Source organism: Oculina patagonica, chromosome 8 (genome assembly GCF_052425735.1).
Source record: "Oculina patagonica isolate OP01 chromosome 8, crgOcupat, whole genome shotgun sequence".
NCBI lineage: Eukaryota > Metazoa > Cnidaria > Anthozoa > Scleractinia > Oculinidae > Oculina > Oculina patagonica.
Window position 1 is genome coordinate 15,867,166 of NC_135765.1, and position 20,882 is coordinate 15,888,047.

General features: G+C 38.6%; 1 protein-coding gene across 5 annotated transcripts in view; it reads left to right on the forward strand.

Annotated features, from left to right (window-relative positions):
• LOC144663914 (uncharacterized) overlaps positions 1 to 20,882 on the forward strand; it is a 57,705-nt gene that overhangs the window by 7,052 nt on the left and 29,771 nt on the right. For 4 of the 5 annotated variants that reach the window (XM_078524997.1, XM_078524996.1, XM_078524999.1 and 1 more), the window contains 19 exons: positions 6,224 to 6,328; positions 6,864 to 6,959; positions 7,606 to 7,689; positions 7,935 to 8,006; positions 8,171 to 8,275; positions 8,450 to 8,617; positions 9,775 to 9,879; positions 12,194 to 12,256; positions 12,582 to 12,665; positions 13,305 to 13,370; positions 13,677 to 13,781; positions 14,428 to 14,532; positions 15,554 to 15,658; positions 16,102 to 16,197; positions 16,835 to 16,999; positions 17,356 to 17,460; positions 17,607 to 17,723; positions 19,052 to 19,156; positions 20,197 to 20,406. In XM_078524997.1, the coding sequence (XP_078381123.1) occupies positions 6,224 to 6,328; positions 6,864 to 6,959; positions 7,606 to 7,689; positions 7,935 to 8,006; positions 8,171 to 8,275; positions 8,450 to 8,617; positions 9,775 to 9,879; positions 12,194 to 12,256; positions 12,582 to 12,665; positions 13,305 to 13,370; positions 13,677 to 13,781; positions 14,428 to 14,532; positions 15,554 to 15,658; positions 16,102 to 16,197; positions 16,835 to 16,999; positions 17,356 to 17,460; positions 17,607 to 17,723; positions 19,052 to 19,156; positions 20,197 to 20,406 (2,061 nt within the window). The remainder of the gene's footprint in view (positions 1 to 6,223; positions 6,329 to 6,863; positions 6,960 to 7,605; positions 7,690 to 7,934; positions 8,007 to 8,170; positions 8,276 to 8,449; positions 8,618 to 9,774; positions 9,880 to 12,193; positions 12,257 to 12,581; positions 12,666 to 13,304; positions 13,371 to 13,676; positions 13,782 to 14,427; positions 14,533 to 15,553; positions 15,659 to 16,101; positions 16,198 to 16,834; positions 17,000 to 17,355; positions 17,461 to 17,606; positions 17,724 to 19,051; positions 19,157 to 20,196; positions 20,407 to 20,882) is intronic. The other variant, XM_078525000.1, reaches the window with a different exon arrangement.

Sequence of the window (20,882 nt, forward strand, 5' to 3'; positions counted from 1 at the left end):
ATAGATGGCCACTGGACAAATAGGAGAGTTCTCTAATCGTACTAAAGGTAACATTAAGCGACGTTCCCCAAACTGAATAGTTTTTGACCATTTAAATAACACTAATAAACCCGCCTGGCACTCAAAAATATCCCCTCGACAAAGGTGCTGGACCTTGTCAAAACGAGAAGCTGCTTGAGGGATAATGTTGGAAACCCGAGCGAAAAGGAAAAAGGTAAAAAGGAAGGCACACATAAATGTGACCTCTTTTCCGTCGGCAAGGTCAGTGACGGAAACCAACTGTGACAAAATATCGGGGGTAATGGGGGGTGCACGATTGGGAGTATGTTTGACGGTACGCTGAAGACCTTTCAACGTCAAACGAACCTCGTACGATTGCAGGAAAGGGAACTCAAAACCCGCAACTAAATGCAAAAGCTTAACCCCACTTAAATAGTTTCGAATAGACTGCGGAGTAAGTGATCGACTGAGAAATTGACAATACAATGCAAGAACATGAGCAGTGGCTGGAACTGGTGTTAAGTCAAAATATAAACAAAATGCTAAATAACTTTTCCACTGCGATCTATGATTCTTATGAGTTTCTGATGCCTACGCATTTAGTCGAGTGCGCTTTAAGTCTTCCTCTAGCACAAGTCGTTCAGCATCTGTAAAAGAACAAAAGTTACAAATCACTATTGAGCGTAAATAACTCATCAGTGACAGTTTCCTCCTTAATAGAACCAGCGTCGTCACATTCTGCGGCAAAAAGTGAGGAATACTTGACGACGTCCAAATGCCATCGGGATAAATAGTCTGCAAGTCGGTTGTTTACCCCTGGCAAATGAACCGCTCTGATCTCAAATTCTTGCGAAGCAATTTCAAGCCATGCGTTACGCAGGATTGCTCCCATTAACGGGTCGCTAGTCTTCCCGGAGTTAATAACTGCAACTACGGCGGTATTATCACAGTACACTTGCACTCGTAAACCAGCCCAACGCGCGCCCCACAAACGAACCGCAATTAAGAGAGCTAGAAATTCTAGCTGATGAATAGCTGGAAACTGCTGAAGGACCCAGTTTGGAAATGGAGCATGGAAAACCATATTACCACAAATTCCGCCCCATCCTGTCAAACAAGCGTCAGTCGCGAAAACACAATCAGGAGCTGACCACGGAACATCCAAAATGATTGACACTCCATTGTAGACAGCGATAAAGTCAAGCCACCAACAAATGTCTTTCCGAAATTCTTTATTCAGGGAAACTCGATGATGATTGTGATTAAGGCGTTTAAGCAGATCAATAATTCGCATGAGAAAAATGCGACTGTTCTTTACACATTTCGACACAAAAGACAGTTTTCCGAGCAACGATTGCAGTTCTCGCTTAGTGGCCTTTGTCTTGTGTGACCACGTTGTTAGTAACTCTTGAATCTCAAGTAAACGTTCGGGATGAACCGATTTTGTCATGGCCAGAGTATCAAACTCCACTCCTAAACAGGTCGCACATGTAGTCGGCGGACAAGCCTTACTCGTCGATTCTTCTACTCCGAGTTCCACCAGTAAGGATTGCAAAGAACAAAAGGCGGTCGCGGCTCTGTCCGGAAGCTCAACGCCTTGAAAATCGTCCAGATAATTTAACATGTCAAAACCCCGCCGAGAACAAATGTACGAAATACCGCTCGTAATGCGTTGACAGGCCATCGCGGCCGACCGCAAGCCCATAGGAAGCACGACATCAAAATAATAACAGTCATTCCAATGAAAACCCAATAATGGGAAGTCATAAGGATCAATGTAAAATTGCCGATAGGCTTTGCGCAAATCACATTTATAAATCAAACAACCTGGTCCCTTCCAAGCTATAAGACTAGCGATATGATCCACCGTAGGATATGTCAGGAAAAACTCCACCCCTTCGTGCAGCGATTTATCAATTCCAGCGTTGACAGACGTGCTCAAAGGCCAACTCAGGTCAAGGATAATTCGCCGCTCAGTAGAATCTTTCTTTGGAACAGAATTAAGAGGCGACACCGCCAACCGTCCTGAAAATGGAGGAGATGAAAACGGACCTGCCACAGAATGTCTCGTAAGATAAATGTCTAAGTCACGCGGGTAATTGGTCGCGCCAGAGTGATTGCGCAACTGACTGACAGGAAAACCGAACTGTTCGTAATCATAACCCACTGGCCAGCCAAATTCAAGATAATCAACGATAACATTGTCATAATAATCACTAAGATAAGACCTCCACTGCGGAATGTTAAGGTTTGAAACTAATGGTATCCGTAATCCTCTGTAATTAGGGAAACCAGATGCAAAAACACGCTCGTGAAGCTCAACCATGTCGAGACTAAAATTCTGACGTTCACGACAAACACTAGCCTGCTGCTCGGAAGCCTGATCACAAACACCATTTTCCCGTGAAAGTGTTCGAGATTGTACAAGTGAAGAAACAAGATCCTGGTGCTTGAAAGCCCTACCGGTCGCTCCGAGCTCACTAAATAAGTGATCTTGAGAAAAGGACGGTTGAAACTCACAACTGCTTGAAAAAGAGTTCTCACAAATAGTTAGAGTGTCCTGATCACACAAGTCCGGAAAAGATGTCCTGGAGAAATCGTGTTTGTCCTGATAACAAAATTCATGAAAAGGTGTCTTATGAAGATCTGGATTGTCCTGAAGACTATTGAGGGTCTGAGCAGATGTCCTGTTTAAAACACAACTGTCCTGAAAAGAATTCCTGTTAAAATCGAGAAAGTCTTGATCGCCGGAGTCCTGAGTACCGGCAACAATAACGTCTTGAATAAACGGAACAGCGGTAATTCTTGCTAGTCATTCTTTTGGTTTGTTTGGGCAATCATCGGAATATTCGGAATGCATCCGTTTAACCTTGTCCTTCACCCAACAGGCCGCACAAATATGACACAGCCATTTCTTTTCCCCTTTAAGCAGGGCGTAATGATCCTTTGAGTGTGTGCATGAACCCTTCTGATACTCGCGGCAAAACAAAACTGCAGTGGAAGTGGAGGGGGCGGGGCGCTTCTGATCTTTCGTCTTCTTGTGCGAACCTGCGAGCGTACGGTTTTCCAGATGAAGAAAAGAATCCCCCCAGTTAAGCCGACCTCTTTCAATTTCTAATAAAACCGCCGCATGAAAGCTACGTACGGCTGGCCATTCGTAGACGGACGCCAGATACATCAAAGCGCCCAAGTGTTCCGTGCGATGTGTTCGTTCATGAGAAGTGATTTGTGGCAACAATAATATAGCACTGTACCCCGCAACAAATTCCTCTAAAGTAAGCTCATCGTAGGTAACGTTTTTAGAAACATAGCCTAAGCTCAACTCGCTTTGCGGCCAGAATTGTCGCCGTACTACACGCGTAGCAATTTTGGCTGTTTTACCAGATTTCAGGTTCCGCTTACCTCGTTTCTTTCGGGCGTTCTGCTCAGCTGACGAAGAATCATCGTCGCTGTCCTCACTGGACGTAGAATCATCAGCGGCGGCGGCAGAGGCGGAGGAAGTCAGACCCATTTTGCTAAGACGTTTCTCTACGTCGCGCGATAAATCCTCAAATTCACGCAGGTCTCGTGGAGAAATTTCTTTGTTCTTGTCTTTCCTTGTCACCTTCCTACTCTTGATCTTGCCAGAGCCCGTTTCACGATCCCGTTTGCCCTGCTCTGCTAAAGTTTCCTGTCGTAGCTCGGTCAACTTCTTTTTCAATGAGATTAACTTTGTTCTTTCGCGGGCTTCGTCTAGCTTAGACTTTTCTTTGACAATCAAAGCTTCTAATTCTTCTACGGTTTCCTCTGGCGACTCGTCGTGGTCGACGTCTTGTTCGGTGAGCACATGAGATTCTTCAGTGTCACGCTCTGAGCCACTTAATTTAGATCTGGCACTCATGGTTTTACCGCGTACGTTAAGTGTCCGGTAATTTACACGCGTTGACCGTGGCCGTAAACTGTACATAGAAAATTATCCGTGTAATCAAACTATCAGTAAACTTATGCGAATCAACCGGTTAACAATTCCAACTGAGGTACGCCCTTTTGTAACGTACAATATATACAATGTCCATTAATAAGTAATAATTAATAAAATCATGTGATATACACGCCTCGCTCAAATTAATTATTTTAAGCTGGGCTAAAAATATAACGATTTACGATCGAAGAGAGACATAAAAATTAAAAGCGGACTGTTGACTTTAAATATAGTTTTCTTGACTTATGAGAATGCTGAAGTCGGGTAAATGCTTCCTTTTAGTGTTGATTGTGTTTATAGTAATTGTTTGACCGATGATTCATTCCAAATCAAATACCGTTTATATTTTATTTGGCACGCAATTTCGCTCCGCGTAGGAATAACATCAATACAAAGCGACGCTCACTAAAATTACTGCATGTCATACACACAAGAAAGTCAAAAGTTTTTTGCTTCTAACGGCAAATTTAATGTTAACTTGAATAAAAATTTTGTCTCCAAATAATCCTGACCGTTCAAGTTTTGTTTTCTGTTCAAATTTTTCAAGTTTTGCGTAACTGAACATGACACTTCGCATGCGAGACTGAAATCTGACCCGTGCATTACTGTCTCTGATTACTGAAAATTATTTTTAAAAAAGCATCTTAGCAGTTTTGATTTTGGGATTTGATTTATAAGAAGTTCTTGAAATGCAACAATCAATATTGTGGACGGAAACATTTTAACCATCGCGTGTTGTATTTAACAAACAGTGATTAAACCTCATTTAATAGTTAATTATTGCCTTCATTTTGTGACATTTTAATGTTGAAAAGAATTTAAAGATTTGTCAAGAGTTATCAATCTGTCAAACCCGTAGCCTGCGTAGCAGACATATGTGTACGTTTTTTAGTGTGTTTAAAAGAGTGCGCGATCGCTAGAATACACGCGCTGGAAACTACGGCGCCTGCTACGCAGGCTATCAAGCCTGTGTCGTTTATGAACACCAGAGAAATAGCACTTTTTTCGCATATTACCTAAAATACAATTTACCATATTTTGGACATTTCAAATATAGTTCTATAAAAAAACCATTCAATATCTGTTCTTATGAACAAACATGAGTATTTCGCTCGTTGGCACAAAACCAATGAAAGGGTGCAAAAGAATTGATTTAAATTTAAAATTAAGATTGATATTTTTAATATTGGAAACTGAGTGGGAAAACATGAGATAAGCATTTCAGACCCTTTATTAATAAAGGAAATATGGCGCTGTTGTTAATGTAAGGAGTGCTGGCATAGAAACTATCTTACTAGTAAATAATAAAGATGGTAAATTTCAAGCTCGGTAATAAATAATAAAGATGAAATGTTCAACATGACACGAGCATGGGACAAAGAAAAATTCTGAGTCCCCGACGGGAATCGAACCCATGGCCTCCCAGATACCGGTATCTGGGAGGCCATGGGTTTGTTTCCTGTCGGGGACTCAGAATTTTTCTTTGTGCCATGCTCATGTCGTGTTGAACATTTCATCTTTAAAACTATCTTACTATTGAAAGGCAGATGGTTGATTATTGGTTTTGATATATTATGTCTAAACTAGCAATCAATTTTATGGTATATTGCAATTCCTGCATTTTGATTGGTTAACAGGCAATGGCATATGAGCTCAAATACCATTGACCACAAATTTGGTAGCTGATACGCATCAACGAAAATAGGCGGGGAGCTCAAATATTGTAATTCTTTTGGTGTTTTTAATAAAACAATTATTTCACTCTCGCTTGTTGGATATGAGATCGTTATAGCCAACTTGGCGCTACATGCCTCATTGACCCCAGGGGGTACTCGGGATTTCAAATGACGGGGATGATCGAATGGGAGCAAAATTCAGGACCCAGAAAAATCCCGAGGGCTTCCAACATAACCCAAAAAAATCTCTAGATCAAAAATTAACCCCTCCAAAATCAACAGCAAAACACGTTTGTTTTTACTTTATTCGCAGAACTACACAGCCAAATCACTACCACGAATCTTCAGATTGTTTTAAATACCCCAAAACATCCCTACTTAAATAAAAAAAAAATGTTTGTCAAATTTTCCTACCCAAAAATATCCTGGAATCAAGAAATTTCGAACCCCAAAAAATCCTTCGATCATCCCCGTCACTTGAAATCCCAAGTACCCCCCGCCTGGGTCGTTGACTACCGGTATCTAGCATCTCATATCCAACACACGCCTGTGGAATAATTGTTAAATGTAAAATCCCTCTCTCTAGGGGCTTGAAGAGGAGTTATCCACTGTTACAATGGAGAGAGATGGACTTCAGAAATCGCTGAGAGTTTTGCAGGAAGAATATCAAAGTGTTGTTAAGGAGGCAAAGGTACACTTAATACTTTGTCTAATTGCTATGGAGAGCTTGAGATGCAAGATTAGAAGCGAGTTGCAGAAAGCAAGGGTTATTGACTATTATACTGTACAGCAAAAAAGCATGATCTAGTGTGGAACAACTGGAGCTTAAATCATTGCTTGTTTTAAAATATTAAATAGTTTACTCTAGAGGCACATTTATAAAAAGGTACTGCAGAATCCTGATTTCTCGAAAACTTGGTTTCTCAAAACTCACGATTTCTGGAATCAATTGAATTTTTGTTTCCTTTGAATAGAACAACTCTGTAATTTTACCCCCAATTTCTTGAGAGCAATTTTTGTTTCCCCTGAAGGTTCAAGGAATCGGGATTCTACTGTACTCAATTGGCTTGGCATAGCAACATCCATATTATTACTAACCCATTCTCTTCAAATTCATACTTGAAATATACGCAAAAATGTCAAAACCGCTCTGGAATTGTATTTTTCTAAGCTACTCTTTCTGACAACCTAAATGTACAGCTTTATCAATATGTTATTATCTTTAGGAATACAAAAATGCTTTGGAAATACAAGCTCTTCAAGAAGACAAAGCACAAGAACAACTACAAAAAGACAACCAAAACTTGCTTCAGAAAATTCAAGTAAGTGATATAAATCTTTTCTGTCCCCATATAATTATTCAAATCCAGCAATAACAGCTCATTCTGGTTTTCTTTGCATCACAAACCTCATTTTTATTCCCAAAGCCCAGTGATGTTCTTTTTGTCAGCACCAAGAACATGACCTCTGGCCAAGTCTGATTTTTTGAGCATGTGCAGAGTGCTCATTACCCATTGTCAGCCAATCGGATTTGAGTATATGTGACTGAAAATCTGTGAATCGCGGCCTTTAAAATCAGACTTGGCCATGCAGAGTCTGGGTTCTAGAGGCAGACGAAAAGAAAAGTGGGTTATGAATGAGCATCACAGTAAGGGTAGGTAGGTAAAGCCTGCTGTCGGGCCAACTGGCTTACCAGGCTAGAGCTTATCCCAGTTTCTGTAGCATTAAGCAGCTAGGTGGACAAATGTATTTTTACTCCCCTCTGGATGAGATGCCAGTCCATTCCAGGCTTACCCCCCAGCAGTAAATTCGCTGGTACCCATTTGGACAGCCCGGACTATGACATCCCGGACTGGACCATACAGGACTGTACAGTCTAGCGCACTAACCATTAAGCCACTACACCTCCTATAATAAGCGTCGAAGAATTTACTAATTAAAGTCACTAATTTCTGTCAATCACATTAGGAACTCCAGTTAGAGAAAGAACAGACTCAAGAAACATTAACAAAATTTGAGCAAGAGAATCGTCAACTCTTGGAAAATTGTAAGGTAAGAATTTTCAAGTTTTTCTTTTTGTTACTCCATTAGTGCTGTAAAGCTGTAGATGAGCATACTAAGTGCATGTATTTACTGCGGACCCCTTCCGCCTATCTGAGCTTTCAGACAATTCGTGTAATGGTACATGTAGCTACACATACACTAGTCTATAAATGTGGAGAGAAAAAGGGGCATGGCACGTCTTACTTTGAGCCAAATTTGAGAATTATTTCATTTTGTTTTGTTGTACATTTTAGGAACTGGAAGTTAAGATTGAATCACTAAACACTCAAAAACTAGAAAGTGAACAGCAATCTGCAACAACTGAGGTAAGATTAGTAGGAGTTATCTATTTGTCATGCAAATTACTTACAAAAGAATATGCCTGTTGAATTTATTTTTAATGTGCATTTTGTAATATGGTTATGCAAAGTCATGCACTTAATTAAGGTACATGTTTTTTTATGTGAATCTCTTTAATTTTCTTCCATAGCTTCAAGCCAAATTGGAAAAGCTAATGGTAGAAAAAGAAGAGCTCATTAAGGCTGTGGAAGCTTCCAGTGATTCCCATAATGAGAGAGCAGAACAAGACATCAAGGTAATACAAATTGCTTAACATGGTGGCTTCTGTATTTCCACATATAGGTTGACATGTATACAGGTCATTCTTTGATCTGAGTTAATTGATGAATGCTAAAGCAACAAAGCACAGAGAATCTGTTCCTATGTGGTGATTGATTGAACATGTGGTCTGTCTATTGCTCTTATGCAGGATCTGAAAGATCAAATAGAGAAACTGCTTGCGGAAAGAAATAATCTCCAAAGTAGATTTGACCGTCTTGTTCGGGAGGGAGGAGCTGAAGAAAGAAGCGAGGGTATGGGTCAAGTTATTAGGGAGCATTTCATGATGGAAAACGAGGAACTAAAAGACAAGAATGAGGTTTGATTTTACTGTTTTGCATGTACCGTCCATACTGTTAATATTGTTGTTGTCAGTAGATTAGTTTTGGATGAAAATTTGCATTTCAAAACTCCATGGGTTTGTACAGTGTATTTGGATGTGATATTACCACATGGCACGCCCAGGCAGCAGAGTGCTTGAAGTGGCACCCTCTAAAAACTTTTTGCTGTTTTATCCGATAGAGATAGAACTTTGCACAACTTTTTATCCCAAACAATCATGTAATTTTTGTTTTTTGAATTTAATGGTTTTTGGCGGGAAAATGACGTCACAGTGCCTAAGGCAAATTTTCATTTCCCTGTTATGTCACAAAAAGTACATGATTCTGAAAGAACTCATTGAGATTAAGTGAAATGCGAAAAAATTGTTGAAAAAGCTTATTGACAATCCGTCTTGAAGATATAAGGTTTGGAAATTTGATTTCCTGCTATTTTGTTACTATTTTTAGATTCAGATCCAAATTCAGATCTTTATATCTTCAAGACGGATTGAGCTTTTTCAATAATTTTTTCGCATTTCACTTAATCTCAATGAGTTTTTTCAGAATCATGTACTTTTTGTGCCATAACAGGGAAATGAAAATTTGTCTTAGGGTCTGTGATTTTCCTGCCATAAATTGTTAAATTCAAAAAACAAAAATCATGTGATTGTTTGGGATAAAAAGTTCGATTGTTGTGCAAAGTTTCAGCTCTATCGGGTAAAACAGCAAAAAGTTTTTTACAAGGGTGCCACTTCAAGCGCTCTGGTGACCCGGCGTGTGGAAATACTCTTTCACATAATTATGAAAAATCTATAGCATGTTCTAAAGTTGCTCTGAGAATTCCCTAAGAACATTAAGTACAAATCAAGCTCTACAATAGGGCCTTAAAATTGGAAAAGTGATATCTTTTTTCAAGCGCTGTAACTAAATAGAACCCTATGGGCTTACATTGGGGAGGGTGCATTTTTTGGAAGTATTTTTGCATATGAGATTTAGAGGCCTTTTTTGAGGGGGGCAAAGGGCTTATTCTAGAAATTTTGTGGTATCTAGATTGTCAGATTGCACTGCACTCTTTGTATTTAGTCTGCACTGTAAGACATAGTGCATCTTTCTTGACAGTGTACTTTCTTGACGTTTATCACGTTTAACTTACTAGCTGCTGAGAAGTGATCTGGAGCTTGCTAGAATAGAGGCCGAGCACCTTAGGAATGCACTGGAGACCATGCGTACAGAGTATGAGGGTCGGGAGACGGCTGTAAGGGTACGCAGCTGTCAGTTTATATTAAGGATGGTAGGCTGCTGTGAAGTTTTGAAAGTAATGACTTCTCTTTTTTTCAGGGTGTTGCTACTTTGGGGCATTTAATTTTATCACTAGTTTCAAAGGGTCGTCGTTTTTGGGGGGAGGGGGAGGGGATGGGTGCGAAGTAGGGGTTTGTAACTTTCAAAACTTTACGGCAGTTTGGCAGCTGATGGAAGTTATGGGTGCTAGCCATTAAAATGTTAAGGATGTTTTTCTGCTAGAAAGCTTGCAGTCATGTTTTTGAGTTTCTACAAAAATGCCAGAATGTATTTAATTTCCCTGTCTACGATTGCACGAAATTTTGCAACAAGATGAAAAGTTTCCTGAGATTTAATCAGTAACATCTTTTTCTTGTACCGTTCACAATTTTTATAAATGTGAAAACATTGAATTTTTCAAAATAATTATAACTTATTTAGCTTTGAAATGTTTGCACCCCTGCAATATCGCAGAAAAAAAAACTTGAAAAGGGGTGTAGAACTCATCTGCAGTGTCTCATTGTTTCACAAGTGTGACACAGCATATTGTTTCGGATATGTACAACAATCCTCAGCTGCCAGACCTGCCTTCTGTGCTGCATGGTTTGTAAGTAAATAAGTTACATATATAATGACCCTGTGCATGGTGCTGATAACATGTAACCTGCTATGTAATAAATCTAACATAAACTGCCTAACTAACTACATGTTGTAACAATCTGTTAACATGTTTGACAATACTATACTGACAGGGGGTATAAATACATGTAAAAGTAATTATAATACTATGACAAGCTCATTTTTTTTTTCTTGAGAAGCCATGAGAAGCTCATGATAGTTCCAAATACTAACTAAAAAATAATAGCAATGTTTTGGGGTTTTAATTTGAATTTATTTTCCCTGGAAACTAAATTAAATAATTTTAATTAATTTGTCAATTGATTTAATATGCAGTATTCAAATAATGACTTTATGTTTTAATTCCCTAAGGTAATCTTAAAATCCTTGCTTTTAAACACTAATTCGATGACTAATTTGAATAGACCTTTGGAATACTGTACCTAGTTCCCATACCTATATATTTCACTACGGTCAAACCAATTCAGGTCACATGGTCTGAGCTTTGCATCCCGGTGATATCACCAAAATAAATTCACATCAAAGCCTAGGAAACACAGTAAGGGAAGGGGCTAATCAGCGGATAAGATTGGCAAACCAAACAACAGTGACATCCCAATTTCTTGTGGGGAGCAGGGGTGGCGCAGTGGTGAGAGCGCTCGCTTCCCACCAATGTGGCCTGGGTTCGATTCCCGGACCCGGCGTCATATGTGGGTTGAGTTTGTTGTTGGTTCTCGTCCTTGCTCCGAGGGTTTTTCTCCGGGTTCTCCGGTTTTCCTCCCTCCACAAAAACCAACACTTCTAAATTCCAATTCGATCGGGGATTCAGGGCCACAATGAAAACTACTGGGACACCAGTAATTGTGTTACCCTTCAAAAGTCGTTTTTTTTTTCCTTAAACCCTTGATTTTTTTAACCTCCCAGTTACTCAAACCAAAAGTGGGTCTTCCTCCCAGGGAGGGTACTCCGGCTTGTTAATGACGGGGATAATCGAAGGATTTTTTTGGGTTTGAAATTTTCGATTCCGGGATTTTTTTGGGTTGGAAAATTTGGCAAGTATTTTTTTGGGTGACTTGATTTAGATAGAGGATTTTTTGGGGTATTAAAAACGAACTAAAGTACCTTGGCACGGCCTTGGCGTATTAATGGTATCATGAATAAACAAAACGAGTGTTCTTTGTGTTATGTTATTGCCCCTCCTGGCAATTTAGGGGTAATTTGACAAGGGATTTTTTGGGGGTTATTTTTGGTCCGGGGTTTTTTTTGGGTAATATCGGAAGACTTAGGGATTTTTTTGGGTCCTGAGTTTTGGCTCCATTCGATCATCCTCGTCATTTACAAGCGGGAGTACCCCCCCCCCCTGGGGTCTTCCTTCCCTCAGTCTTGAAAACACTGCAATTTTACCCCCAATTTCTCACACTCCCTGATTTCAATTTCCTTGGAGGTTTGAGAAAGGATTTCACTGTTTGCCATCCACTTGATAGTGATTAATTTTATCCATGCAGGGGATAGTGTTATCCAACCTTCAAACAACTGGTGCAAGTTGATTTTCAATGAAAAAAATAGGTCTGGCCAGATGAGTCAAATTGTATTGTGTAAATGATTGCAGACAAGTAGGAATTGTGGTTATTTGTTGTGTACAGAAAGGAACTGATTTGGGTTATACATATGTTTGGTAGGAAGTGGAGGAAAATTTAGAGAGTGCTGTTAAAGAATGTGAGGAGAATAAATTTTACGTCAAGGTGAGCCATTTTCCTGCTCTAATTTGAACATTGCATTTCCCCCTCGCTCCTTCCCCCCACTGATTTCTTGAATTCTATGATTTCTCAAAACAATTTCTGTTTCCTTTAGGGTTTTGAGAAATTGGGATTCTAATTGATTTATTTATTTACCAAAGTGGAGATACTGTGAGATCATGGTGCCTTGTCCAACAAAACAATACATTGGTCAAACCTGACCTGAACGTGAACCCAGAATTATTCTCAGTCTGCACATCCCTATAAGATTATTAACATCCAGTTATTTGTATTTACCCATTGTGAACTAAGGTTATAATCAATTTTTCAGGAACTTGGTGATCAACTCAACAAACTCAAGGCAGAAAAAGAGAAGGCTCTAAAATCACTTAAAACACTTAAAGTTAGTCATGATGTAAGTATCCCTGTTGTTACCGGTGGTAGTTAAAAACATTAATGAACAAGTGAATTGAACTTATAAATAGTTAGAATGAATGAACGTTTAGTAGAAATACCACATCTGAATTTTAAAGTGTCAAAACCTTTTTTTGAACATGCAAATAATATTGTAAGTAGCCTCTCCTTATATACATGTCTGTTATATACCGTAGAATTCCGGTTATAAGCCCTGGGCTTATACAACTTCGTAAGGGGTTTTTGGTGGGCTTATAAACGGAGGGGCTTATATCCTGGAGGGCTTATAAGCGGAATAAAAAAAATGTTTCGAAACGAGCCACGGGAGTGTTGATCGAAGTACGTTTTTAAGTTAAAAATGCATAATAAAGCAACATTTAGCCCTGTTCAGTACTGTCATCCGTCAGAGGGGGGCTTAAATCCGGGAGGGGGGGGGGGCTTATAATCGGATGTACTTTTTTGTTTCCAGGTAGATGGGCCTATAACCGGAGGGGCTTATAAGCGGGGGGGCTTATAACCGTAATTTTACGGTATATGTTTGTCAGTAACTCACTGCATGTCTGTTATTGCAATAGTTGGTATTTTCTACCTTGCAATTACATTTATGTTTTTCTTCTTCTTGGCTTGTAAAAATGTATAGAGGCTGAAGAACAAGTTGAAAGAAATGAGCTCCTCACAGGAAGATTTGAGCAAGATGCCAGTTAAGGTACTACAATGAAACAGTGTTTACAAAGTTATGCTGAAGTTACAAGTAAAGAATAAAGAAAGCCCCCCCCCCAAAAAAAAAAAAAAAAAAACAACAAATAAAAAACAAAACAAAACAAAACAAAAACAAAACAAAAACAAACAAACAAACAACAGCAACAGCAAGATTCCAAGGCTTAAATGACTGTCTTTTTCTAGGCATCTATTTTCACATATGTCCGAAGAAGTCATTATTTAGCAAATTACAGTATTACAATACTTTGTTATGCTTGCACTCTTAGATGAAACTCCTTGTCTTTTATTATAGGAACTGAGAAAGACACTTTCAGTAGTAAGGATAGAAAAAGAAGACATTGAAACAGCTTTGAATGACAGCAGAAAAGAATTGCAACTATTGGAACAGAAAAACAAGGTATGTTACTGAAGTAATGTTGATTGCTTTGTTATGTTTTCAAGTTATATATTTACTGTGTCAGATCCTATTAAAAGCGAAACAGTTACCCTCAAATTAACAATGCAAAACAGAAAAGTTTTTAAACTTTTTAAAAGAGGCATTATTGCGTTTTTTAGTGAAATATGAACTCTGAAATTCAAAATCCAACTAACGATTGCATTTTTCGCTGCAGTCAAACATAATTATGCTGACAGCCAGTGAACCATGAAAAACAGAAACAAACAAAATGGATCGAAATGTAATAATCACAACTGACAGACATGACCTTTTGACCCAGTTAAAGTGAGCTTCTGTTTCTCAAGAGGTCCATTAAGATGATTGCTGGCCCCAAAATGTGTAAACCGTTGATTAAAGATTGAATTTCAAAGTTTGCATATCACTGAAAACCGCAATAAGTACTTTAAAAAAGATTTCCAACTACTGACCTAGTATCTTGCATACTGGTTGGTTTAAATCTTTCATCATAGGTCCGCAATACGTGGAGGGAGATAATTGATTTAATACTGGGAATCTTCTTGAAAGCTTCACCTGTGCATTTGTAATCTCTACTGACTCTCTAGGCTTAGTAATATTTTCCCATTATCGTGTTACTTTGTATTTAAAGGAAACAGTAGAGGAATATGAGAAGCTGTTTGTGGAGAATGAAGTCTTGAAAGACTCAGTTACTGGTCTTCAACAACAGTATAGAAGTATTGCAGAAAGCAATGAGGTGAGCAGAATTTGTCAGTATCTTGCCCAAGAACCAACACCATAACCTTGGCTACTGCTTGAACCAAGGAATATTAGATCTAAATTTTAACACTCCAACTGTTAGTGACCATCTTTTGTGTCGGCCAAGTGGCTCAAACCACTGGAGCTTATCCCGGTTTCTGTAGCATTAAAGGGGCTGTGTCATGGCTGAGTTAAGTTTATTTTACTAAGTTCTGCCAAATACTTGATATGAAACTTAATGTTTGCAAAGAAATTACTTCTATGGATCTAAATGACAACACCATAGCTTCATTGCAACCAAATGTGTCTCCTGCGTGTTATATTTAAAGTTACAAGCAAACGAGATTAACTTGAAAACTGTCCAGCCCAACAACATTTCAAAAGCCCATATCGCAATCTGTTTCAATCTTCGACACTTTTGGCCATCTGTGCCTTCTTTTGTATTTGGTGTGTTATTGACATGTCCCTTCACTGTTTTGAAAGGTTATTTTTATATATCAACGAATTTGATGGTCATTTCCCATGCCTACATTTTAGCTAAAATCCGCGACACAGTCCCTTTAAGTGACTAGGAGTATTGGATGGGATGCTAGTCCACTGCAAGGTTACACCCCAGCATTTAATTTGCTCGTTTGGTGAGAGAAGCACTAGGCGAGTAAAGTGTCTTGCCCAAGAACGCGACCCAATGACCCAAGCCCGGGTACAATCTTGGACTGCTTGATCCCAAGACCAGTGCATCAACCATTAGGCCAATCTGCCTCTCATATTTTGTTCTTGGGCAAAAGGCTTCACTTTCTTTCTTCTTCTTCTTTACTTTAATTTCAATAATTAGTGTCAGAAGGTTTTTTGTTTTCAGTTGCTTTTTCAATGAGCAGTGGACAATTTTCTTAAATAGATGTAGTTTGCAGTGCTTTGTACACTGTCATCTCGATTATCTTCTTTTTAATTGACAGTGTGTAATCAGTGTTAATGCAAATTTTTACATGTGCATTTATCTATGATGTGCTTTACAATCTCAGGTTACAAAGAAACAGTTGGAGTGTGTTGTGTTTGAGAAAGATGAGCTCAGTCTCTCTTTCAAGTCACTGCAGGAGGAACATAACAAAATAGTGAAAGAGAATGAGGTAATTGAAATAGACTTGATACCCGAAACTCTAAAAAAAATCCCAAAACTTCTAACCAGACCCACAATTTCTTTGAATAACAAGCTCATCCAGATATAATCCCATCAGAAGTTCTTCTGAATAGGTGTAAGATGGGACTTGACGATACAGTGAACTCTTTCTGAGGGACCGATGTAACTCAAGGTCTCCACCTTAGAAAGGTGTCTGCCTTACAATGGTGTTAATTCTGAGAGAGTTGACAGCGTTTTAAAAAACACAGTCATATAACGGAATTCAGGAGCGCTGATTATTTTTATGCTGTATATATTTTTTGTGCTTACCAACACTGTATCATTGTGGTATCCATATATGCATCCATACACTTGTGCACAACATACTCTATTTGTTAGGTTTTTATGTTGGCTTTAAATTCTAATGTTTGTTGCTGTTAATCTTCTGCAAAGGGGCTAAGAGGCCAACTCGAGGATCTGACTTTAGCTGTGGAGAGTGCAAAGAACAATTCAGAACCATCAAATCAACATGATGAAGAGCAAACAAAGGTATATAATACAATCTATCAGTGATGGGTTCTATTGTCCAATGGTAACATGTTTCAGACATGCTGTGACAGTAACATCTAAGACTCATAAAGGGTATTTCCATTTGAATTTTGTAGCTCTTTTCTAAAACATAATCTAGTCCAGTACTACTCTTTTTAACCCTTCAGAATTGTATTGTGAGGTTTCTGAAATAAAATGGTATAAATAAAATGAACTCAAACGAATTAACTTAAAAGTCGCATATCCATTTGGGAAAGTGTCATCCACAGCTACCTTGCAATGAAATAAAAGAAAAGGAAAATTGAAAGCATACAATAAACCTTTTTTCGGGTTTGGAAGCCATCTTGATGGGTAGGGAACACCGTCAGAAATTACAGTGTTTGTATGGGAATCTGATGGCAAATGATTTTCTTTTTTAAAAAAGGCGAAGGATTGTATTCGTCAAATTTTAAGGATGTACAGTATCTGGGCTCGAAGGTGTTAGTTACCTTTTTAATTTTCCATACATTTGTCGCTTACTTTTTCCACAGATTTATGTTCGATTCGGTGGGATGACGGTTCACAAAAAAATGAATAGAGAAATCTATGGAAAACTGATTTGAACTATATTTGAACTATATTTCTTTTTCTTTTGTAGCTCACTAAACAGATTAAAGATTTAACAGCAGAAAGAAAGAAACTGGTGAAATCTCTGACTGAACTAAGAGAGAAGTTTGATGCATGTTATGTGGAGAATGCCAAGAAAGAAAATCTTATTCAGGACTTAAAAGAAGAAGTCAAAGTTAATTTCCTTGCAAATCAGGTATGCATTCACAAACTACATGACTGTCCATATGTAAAAATACTTAGTTTTCAAGGCTTGCAATGCATGGAAGGCTGACTGCAAAACTGCATCAACATGCAAAGTCGCTCTTTGTACGTTGTTGCATGCCTGCTAGGTTATATCGTTCGCTCACAATGCGTCCAAAGAGCTACCGTTCAAAGGCCTTTCCTCTGCACGTATTGCATGCCTTTAAAGCTAGGTAATAATTCAGCGCATTACCAAAAAATGTTTGTTTAATTTTTATAATAATATTAGTGTAAGGTTTGCTCAGCTATCAAGATGAATGCTTGTCGTAAGGAAAGGCACAAGGCTAATGTTCTTGAGTTTTTTTTCAGGAACTCAAGAAGCAAGTCGAAACAGCTGTTGAACGAGAGAAGAAACTGAAAGCAGAGTTCAAGAAAAAAGATAAGGATCTGAAAACAGAACTGGATAACAATAAAGTATGTTCGATGTCAAAACTCTCGTTATGCAAATACGTTAATTTTCATCTATTTCATAAATTTTAACACGTTGTCGTACATGTTTGAACAAGTTAATCCATTAGCAAGGAAACTATGTAAATACTATCTTTTAAATTCCATTCAAGGATGCCCAGAAACAGCTTCAGTTTGCACAGAGTGAGAGAAACAAAGTACAAAGTGCATACGATGCACTGAAGAAACAGTGGGAAGAACATTTCACGACTTGTGGGAAAGGAAACAAGGTATTGTTGAGTTTTACTGCGCCATTGGTGTTCTGCAGCCACAACAAAAATCAACACGGAATCTCACATAAACAACTTAGTAAATACGAAAAGGTAAAATATAGGAGAGTGACCATTTTGAAGAAATGATTTTGTTGCTGTTGCCGCTGTCTTTCACAAAACTGATAAGGGAATTTTCCAACTTCTAAAGGTTGCTGTTCAAGTTAAAAAAAGCACAAATAGTCCGGCGGCTTAGCTCCTGAATTGTGTGATTTTTGATACAAGCACCAAAGTTTGCGGGATTACAAGCATTCGTATACTAGTCAATTCTCGATATAGTGCCAACGCCAATTTCCTATTTTCAGCTTGTAAACATCAATGAAATTTTCAGCCGAGAGGCCCCTCCCCCACGAAGTAGTTCTTCTTGTACTTTTATAAACCTTTTATTGTAGATTTTTATGGTAGATAAATGCTCATAAATACAGATTGAAGTAAATGCTTTAAATTAGCCTTACAATTGTCATTTTTTACCATCTGTTTGATACCAATAGTTTACTAGGAATTTATTGCATGGGAAAAGATTTTTCATTCCCCGCCCTCTGCTCCCTGGTGTCTTTCGTTTTGCGCTAGCATCCAGGTCTCTCGCGATCGGTGAACCGTTCGCTAACAGAAGAAAAATAGGAAAATATAGGGCTGTGAACAGTCTAAATTACAGCATTTCATTCTAAATTTTGTATGTGCGACTTGATATCACTTCCTGACATAATAGTATTTGTCTATAAGCCAGGACAAACAAATATTTCACGAAATTTCATTGATTTTAATAAATTACGGTTTCCGAAACCGGTGTTTTTCGGGCTTGGCACTATATCTGAAAAAACTTCTGTTGGTGACCACTTTCATTGTGCCAAGTTTCATGCTTGTATCAAAAAGTGCACAATTCAATTAAAATTTCGAGCTAAGCTGCCGGACTAAAACTAAGTTCTCCCTATTATCTTAAAATTGACTGGTCACAGGTGCTCTAGGGATTTATACACAGACTTTTACAATTTTAACCATTTTCTATAGAATAAAAACATTACCGCATGAAGGTACTACTAGGTAGCTTTCGTTTGAATGATCACACACAAGTTTCCATGCACAGACTTAAAAGTTACAAACACCTTGTACTGACTGGGTGAATTTCAATCGAATGGTCATACACTATAGGGTTTCATCCACGAAATTTATAGCAATAAAGAACCACATTAATGGACTTAGATTTAATTTTGTTTGTGAGTGTCCTACTAACTTTTTTGTTTGTCGTTGTTTACTCGATTTAAACTTGGTTGCCTTTACTTTTATTGTAGGAAAATGTTAAGAAGACGGAGAAACTTGTTGCCGAGAGGGAAAAGTTGCAAAAGGCATTGGAATCTGCTAAAGAGGAACATAACGAAATATCACGGCAAAACCAAGTAAGGGAATACTGGAATATTGGAAAGCTAAATTTGCAAAATTTATGGTGTCTCAAACCCAGGGGGGGGGGGGTACTCCGGCTTGTAAATGACGGGGATGATCGAATGGAGGCAAAACTAAAGACCCAAAAAAATCCCTAAGTCTTCCGACATTACCCGAAAAAATCCCTGAACCAAAAATAACCCCCAAAAAATCCCTTGTCAAGTTACCCCTAAATTGCCAAGAGGTGCAATAACATAACACAAAGAACGCTCGTTTTGTTAATTCATCATACCATAAATACGCCAAGGCCGCGCCAGGGCACTTTAGTTCGTTTTAAATACCCAAAAACATCCCCTATCTAAATCAAGATACCCAAAAAAATACTTGCCAAATTTTCCAACCCAAAAAAATCCCGGAATCGAAAATTTCAAACCCAAAAAAATCCTTCGATCATCCCCGTCATTAACAAGCCGGAGTACCCCCCTGGGGTCTCAAAATCTACGGCATTAGAGGGATGAACCAGTTTTGATTAACTCTCATACATGCACAAGTTCTTTCAGAGATTCTGATTCTTGTTAATAGCTTGGATAAATGGAAGTTATTTTTCACGCACTCAGTTCAACAGACGTTTGTGATTTGACGCGAAAAAAATCCATACTGATGGCGCAACTTTACAGAGTTCTGGGTAGTCTCTGGTTGATTGTTGCTTGGTAACGATTGTTTGTGTGAATTGTAAGGTAAATCAGAGAAAACGCATGGGGGAGCCTGCGATTGACTTCTATCCCTTTTCGGGACGAATAGCAACACTACAAAAATTGGAGTTAAATTGTCAGGACTAATGAGCCGAAAAACTTGAAACAGGCTCAACCCTTCTTGATTTGACTTGTTCAGATTTCTTGACTTGACTTGTTCAAATGATAATCTTTATCACACGATCATGCTTCGCGACTTATTAATTTTTTTGTTAGCTGTACTAATTACCCTGTGCTATGGTCTCTGAACTGAAACTGTTCTTACCGTAAATCTTGTGTAACTTCAACCTTTTGTCTTCTCAAAGAATCTGCAAGAACAGGTAAAGAACATGTCACAGGAGAGAGATGAATTTGTGATCAAAGTGGAGTCGCTCGAACGGCAGCTGAAGGCAGCAGCAGAGGAAAAGGCTGCTATTGACAAGGAATTTGGCGACACTAGAGAAGAGTTTTATTCTGTTATGAGTCAGTTGTCGGAGCTGAAGGAAAATCTTCAAATCGAACAGAAGGAAAAAGAGGTTAGTGTGGATTAAGTTCTGTCAAAATGTTTATAGTCTGTAGACCCCACTAAAATATTTGGGAACTGTCTCCAGGGAAGCTATCGACGAGGGGGGGCAATATACTGGGGGCTTTTTATGAGGACTATCTAAAAAGGACTTTCTACAAGGGGACTATCAGCAGGGGACTATCTAAAAAGGCCGCAGAGCTGTGCTCTAGCAGAGCCCGAGTGCCACAGGCGACTTACTTTTGTCTTTGGGCGACTTGCTATTAAAAAAGCTTTTAAGAGCTGGAAACCCAAGATTTCTTACATAAGAGCTTTCGGGCACCCTGCAATTATACTAAGAGTACAGCTTTGAAGGGACTATCTCCTAAGGGACTATTACCACAAAGACTTTACAGTATGGCTGTCTGCAGGGGTATGGGGGCTGTTAACATTGAGCTTTTGGAGTAAAACTCTAACACCATTTTAAAATTACGAACCGAGTAAACTGTG